The sequence below is a fragment of the Podarcis filfolensis genome, assembly GCF_964270895.1.
Source record: "Podarcis filfolensis genome assembly, chromosome: 11".
Taxonomy (NCBI): Eukaryota; Metazoa; Chordata; class Lepidosauria; order Squamata; family Lacertidae; genus Podarcis; species Podarcis filfolensis.
This window is the reverse complement of record NC_139613.1, coordinates 264,535-270,811: the sequence shown is the minus strand read 5'-3', so window position 1 is coordinate 270,811 and position 6,277 is coordinate 264,535. Positions and strand designations below refer to the sequence as shown.

The 6,277-nt window shown below is 56.4% G+C and overlaps 1 protein-coding gene across 1 annotated transcript; it reads right to left on the bottom strand.

Annotated features, from left to right (window-relative positions):
- Positions 1-154: 154 nt before the first annotated feature.
- On the bottom strand, positions 155-4,873 carry LOC310744479 (avidin-like). The gene is made up of 4 exons (XM_083575940.1): positions 4,712-4,873; positions 3,912-4,125; positions 3,581-3,701; positions 155-892 (listed from the first exon to the last, which is right to left on the bottom strand). The coding sequence occupies exons 1-4, from the start codon at positions 4,835-4,837 to the stop codon at positions 859-861; spliced, it is 495 nt and encodes a 164-aa protein (XP_083432066.1). The 5' UTR covers positions 4,838-4,873; the 3' UTR covers positions 155-858.
- Positions 4,874-6,277: the final 1,404 nt, after the last annotated feature.

The following is a 6,277-nucleotide window of genomic DNA, read 5'->3' as shown; positions in this document are numbered from 1 at the left end:
CCTGCCCGCCCCCCCCCCCCCGTGATCCTCTGTGTTTCCAAGGAGTGCCTGCCTCTCGGCCTTCTCCGGGGGTCATGGGGTGGGGTGAGGTCAGGCTCCCCTCTGGGATGCCAATACGCAAATAGGCTAGCCTTGAGAGTGATTTCTCATTGACAATGGTGGAAAAGTTTCTTTATTGGTTTTTTGGTCATCAGCCCATGAGACAGGCCTCTGGGGCAGGCGCAGAGAATTTAAAAGAAAGTTTAAGAATACAGAAAGGCCAATAAAAAGCCCCGAGCAAGCACAGTGAATAAACTATTGGCAACCACTGCATCAGAAGTTTCCCCCACCAAATGCACTCTCTAGCGCAGGGGTCGGCAAGGTTTTCCTTGCCTGGTTCGCTCCAGCAGAGAAACCTCCGTGGGCCGGAGCACATGCACACCCACAATGTCCGGAGTCTGCGCAGACGCGATTTCCGGTGCCACAGAAGTGAGTCCTCACACTGTGTTGGTTTAGTGCAGCGTGCAGGGACTCGCCAAGCAGGCGGCTCAATTTGGGGGCGGCTCGTGGGCTGGTAAACCCCCCGTGGGTCGCTTGTGGCCCATAGGCCTTAGGTTGCTGACTCCAGCAAGTGCGATGGTAAACCTTTCTTGAAGCCACTCTTGGCCAAATGGGGGGGGGGCTGCAGGCTGGTGGGGGGTGACCAAAAGGGGGACACACAACGTACATGCACACACACAACCCTGAGGGGGGATTTTTGTCTTTCCCCATAGAAGAGACCAGAGGGGCAGTGCTGGTGGAGTGCAGAGGGAGGGGGAGCCATCTTCTAGCTGGTCCTACGCATGAGTAGCAGAAGCAGGCCCAGATCCTGGTTCCTTTTTATTTGACACGTACAAAGACGTTCTTGCCAACCCTGCAAGGAAAGGGAGAGAGAGAGAGGCTGAGAATTGTCCAGCAAATGCCCTTTGTCACTGATTTTGGTGACTTGTGGGTCAGAGGCCAGGACTGGCTTCACGGTGCCCACGGCCCCTTGAGCTGCCAGGCTTGCCCTCTTCCTCCACGTGCGCCCTCAGCAGTGGCACCAGAATGGGCCAGGAGCCGAGCGATAGCATCCCAGGAAGCCCCTTGCAAGCAAGCATGGACCGGGGCATAGAGCTGCCAGCCCCCATTTCTTCACCCAAGGCAGTGAGGGAGCTGCTCTGCTATTGGGTAAGTCCCCCTCCCCAGAAGTCCCAGATGTTTGCAGCAGCCCTGCTTCACTTGTAGGCCTGCCCCCAGGGGATCTTGAGCCGGGCAGTGGGGAGAAAGCCAAGCCCCATCTGCTCCAGTCGTAGGTCTGCTGAAGATCGTGGGTGCCTGCAAGGAATGGCTTCAACTTTGCCTGTTGACTTTGTGGGGGCCCAGCCCCACAAATGTATTATCGTCGTGGCCCCCTGGAGCTGGCTCCAGTGGCTGATGGGGTGGGGATTCTTTGCAGCCGGCGTTTCAACCTGGGGGCTCCTCTGGCCCATGGCGGGGATGAGGAATTGAGGGGCTGTTGACTCACGGACCAAGTTCCCTGACAGACAACAAAAGGCGAATCTTTCCTGGTGTTTTTCCATAGTAAAAAGGAGTAACCTGTTGGATTCCTGCCTGCCACACAGCTGTTAGCGGCACAAAAGCCCTTCTCTGCCCTGACGGCAACTCTTAGGCTAACCCTAAACCACAGAAAGAACTCCTGTTCTGTGAGGGACGAGCCAAGTGGTCTTCGGTTGGCAGGACCACCTTCTGGGCTGTGGTGCCGTCAGGATGCAGAGGACACTCGCCCCCTTAAGACCTCGGGGGGGGGGGGTAATATAAACAGCTGGAATCCCCCCAGGATAGAGGAAGCTCTCCAGGTGAGGAGTTTCCATAGCCAAGACCCGGATGGGGCTGTCCTCCCAGCGAGGAGGGAGTGGGCTCCTGGAGCCACCTTTGTTAACTGGCCTCGGATAACCTTTTGCTCGCTTCTGCAGGTGTGGGGGGGGGCTGTTTTTGTTCCTGGGACGAGATGCCTTGGTCGCCGGGGGGGGGGGATTCCAGGAGGATCTTGCTGCTAAGCCCCGTGTGAGGAGAGGCATCCCTTTGCGGTTGGTCCAGGAAATGCCGTCACTGGGCTTGGCTAAGAATTTGCAAAGCTCTTCGCGTCTTGGGACAGGGTTTCTCAAGAGGACTGGCCCGCCCCCCACAGGCCTCCTTGACCATTTTGCATGGCGCTCCCTCCCCAAGTGGTCGAAGTCGTGCGCTCTCGCGGCATCGCTGGGCTTCCCAATGCCTTCCCCACTAACGGGAGGTGGGCAGCTGAATGCATTTTTGTTGCGGGAAGGCAAGTCAGACGCCCCGTTCGGTTGATGTTCTGTCCGACTAGTCTAGCTGCTTGCTTGCTTGGGGAGGAGGTGTACATCACCTAAGGTTAGTAAGCAGTTTTATTCTGTCCCCCCCAGGTTAAAATAAAATTAAGACCGGTCGTGGATGCGCGTTACAGGTGAGGCAAGCAGGATTCCCGCACTGCAGTTTGGACAAATTTAAGATTGAATTCTTCGGAAGCAAGCAGCGTATTCTGAGAGCATCATGGGCTGCAGTTACTTTGTTGTTGTTTAGTCGTTTAGTCGTGTCCACCTCTTCGTGACGCCCTGGACCGGAGCACGCCAGGCCCTCCTGTCTTCCACTGCCCCCCTCATGCTGGTAGCTTCGAGAACACTGTCCAGCCATCTCATCCTCCGTCGTCCCCTTCTCCTTGCGCCCTCCATCTTTCCCAACATCAGGGTCTTTTCCAGGGAGTCTTCTCTTCTCATGAGGTGGCCAAAGTCTTGGAGCCTCAGCTTCAGGATCTGTCCTTCCAGTGAGCACTCAGGGCTGATTTCCTTCAGAATGAAGAGGTTTGATCTTCTTGCAGTCCATGGGACTCTCAAGAGTCTCCTCCAGCACCAGAATTCAAAAGCATCCATTCTTCGGCGATCAGCCTTCTTTATGGTCCAGCTCTCACTTCCATACATCACTACTGGGGAAACCATGGCTTTAACTATACGGACCTTTGTTGGCAAGGTGATTCTCTGCTTTTTAAGATGCCGTCTAGGTTTGCCATCGCCTTTCTCCCAAGAAGCAAGCGTCTTTTAATTTCGTGACTGCTGTCACCATCCGCAGTGATCCTGCAGTTACTTAGAGGCTGAAGGCATTCTTTGGCCGATAGCAAAGAGGATTTGAGACGGAGCCTTATTCAGCACCGAGCTCTCGCGGACTGGGCAAAGTCAAGTGAGTTCCTGGACGCCTCTGGCAGGATTGCGTTTTGGGGATTGTGGGGCTACCCTCTTTGCAGAGGGGAGGCCGATGGGAGTCGAGCTGGGGCCTTTCCCCCCCTCCCCGCTTCTCGGGGGCGGGGGGAGCTGAATGGCCCCTGAGATCTGCTTGGAAGCGGAGGGGAGAGCGGGAGCCTTACTAGGAAGAGCTGCTTTTCCTTCTGATCTGAAAGGGAGGGAACTGATGCTCAGCCCCGACGGCGCCCCTTCGCCCCTTGAGGGTCTCGCCTGCCTGTTTTAATGGCTGGGGTGGGACCCCCTCCCCAGTCGGCCCTTGGGCCGCTTACCGGTTGGCCTTCCAGTCGTCGGCGTGCGTCGCCACCTCCTCCCGCAGCAGCCACGTCGTCTCCAGGGTCTCCTCGCCCTTCTCGTCCACGAAGCACTGCCCCACGAAGACGGTGGTGGAGTCTGCAAGGGGGCAGAGAGAGGGAGGTCGGTGGGATGGCGCCGAGGCCGCTCTGCTTCCCCTGCGAGGGTCTTCAGGGGCGGCATGGTGGGGGGATTGCCCAGCCCGAGAAGCCACCGTCCTTCCCTTCTCCGTCCACGGAGCTGCTCGGACCCCTCTCTATCCCCGCGGGGCTCGTGCCTCCCGCCCTGCCCTCCCCGCCCCCTGCCTACCGGAGAAGGACCAGCTGACGGTCAAGCCGAAGGTGGGCTGGGCGCGCCGGTTGGTGTGGTGCTGCCTGCCGTGCAGAGGCGACTCCCGGATGGTGGCGTCGGTGACAGCCGAGACGGCGGTCAGGTAGGAGCCCGAGAACTGGCCGTCCTCGTTGGTGGTCCCGATGACCATCTTGGAGCCCAGATCGTTCACCCACGTCCCCGCCAGGTTGCACTGCGGAGAGGAGCGGGTCAGAGAAGGGACAGTGGGAAGGGACCCCAGAGAGTCATCAAGTCCAACCCCAAAGGCGACTCCCCAGCATATCAGAGAGGAACCCCTCGGCCGCACGCAAGCGGGCGCGGAGACCCCAGTGGCCACCTTGCGCCCCGTGAATATCGCGCCTGCTCCAGCTCCCCGCCCCGCAATATTTTTATTGCCTCCCTCTCCGCAATATTTTCCAATCCCATCCGAAGCAACCCCCTCCAAGGCGCCTGTCGCAGCTGCAGGTCAGAAATTAAGACCCTGCGAAAGAAGGAGCCTTAAACCAGAGGAAAGGAAGCCGGCGGCAGCCCGCCCTGCCCCACAAGCGCGCCGGGAGGCGCCCCGACGTCTCCGCTCCCTTCGCGCCCTGACAGGGGCTTCGTTTTCCGCCCCTCCGGTGAGGCGCTGCCGCAGGTCCCTTTCGCAGAGGGGAGAGCGCGGCTGAGACCACGCAAAGCCCCTCTGCCCAGATGCGGAGGTCTCTCCGACTGCAGCCGGCGCCACTTGCACGGCCGCCTGCCCGCCCCGTCCTCCTTGCCTCGCCTCTGCCTGGCCCTACCTTGGCCGGAGTCTGGCTTTTCCTCTGGACGTCCAGCGCCAGTGAATAGGCTGGCGAGAGGGAGAGAAGGGCGCCCAGGAGCGCCAAGCCTGCCATGCCGCCGAGAGAGACCGTGCGCTGCGCCATCCTCGATGCCGGCAAGAGAATGTCCCCCTCGAGCCGGCGGCCGCCCTCTTATAGCGCCCGGGCGGGCTGGCAATTGCGCAAGTAGGGTGGGCGCGGCACGGAGACCGGTGCCAAGAGGGCGGAGGGGCTGGCAGAGGCATCCCGGGCATCTCCCCACCCCGGCCAGGAAAGATGTTCGACCACCTCCAAGCGGCCCTTATCTTTTTATTTGCTTTTTAAAAAAAAAAAAAAAATACGTATTCCTATACTGCTGTTCCATGGAAATATATCAAAACAGTTTACAACAATATAAAACCATACAGTAAAATCATAAAAAGTTTAAAACAAGTGAAAATCAAAAGAATTAGAAACAATATTCAGTTGACCATTGTGGGGGTTGTGTTCTTAACTGCCTGCCTAGGCCTGGAGGAATAGAAGAGGTTTCAGCAGGCATTTAAAATTTGGCACAGAAGGCGCCTGCTGAATCTCCAGTGGCAGAGAGTTCCATAGAACTTGGTCAATGACACCAAAGGCTCAGTTTTATACTGCCATCAGCTAAGTCTGGTGATGCTACCGCAGATGATCTCAGGGGCTGAGCTGGAGCAGAAGGGCTCAGGGACCCTGGACCTCCGTTGTTCAGGAATTGTGTGTTTTTAATATTTTGTTGGGAGCCACCCAGAGTGGCTGAAGCAACCCAATCAAATTGGTGGCATATAAATCATAAAATTATTATTAATATTTAACCTGAAGGCACTCGCAATTCATTACTTAATTACTAAATTAACCTGCATCTTACAGTAGTTTTGCACAAGGTCAGAATTGGGCTTACAGTGTGGGCACCCCAACCCTTAGAACAGGCTCCCATTCCGCAACTGTGGTCTTCTCCTGTTGTTGTTTCCTGCTGCCCTGGGATGCCCTCCCTCCAAATTCCCAGGTGGGGATGGTCTTCCTCCCATTCACCCTCCCCACCAGCAGCTTCTCTGCTTCTGCCCCTCAGAGGCCTTAGAACTTTGCGCTCACGTTTGCTTCCTAAAAACAGGTCAAAATCAAATTAAAGTCTAATTAGATGGCTTTCTTCAGGGTTAGGGTTGGGAACAGTTGTTGTTGTTGTTGTTGTTGTTGTTGTTGTTGTTGTTGTTGTTGTTATTATTATTATTATTATTATTATTATTATTATTAATACCCTGCTCATCTGGCTGGGTTTCCCCAGCCCCTCTGGGCAGCTCCCAACAGAATATTAAAAACATTATCAAACATCAAACATTAAAAGCTTCCCTAAACAGGGCTGCCTTAAGATGTCTTCCAAAAGTCAGATAGTTGTTTATTTCCTTGACATCTGATGGGAGGGGGTTCCACAGGGAGGGTACCACCACCGAGAAGGCCCTCTGCCTGGTTCCCTGTAACCTCACTTCTCGCAGGGAGGGAACCGCCAGAAGGCCCTCGGAGCTGGACCTCAGTGCC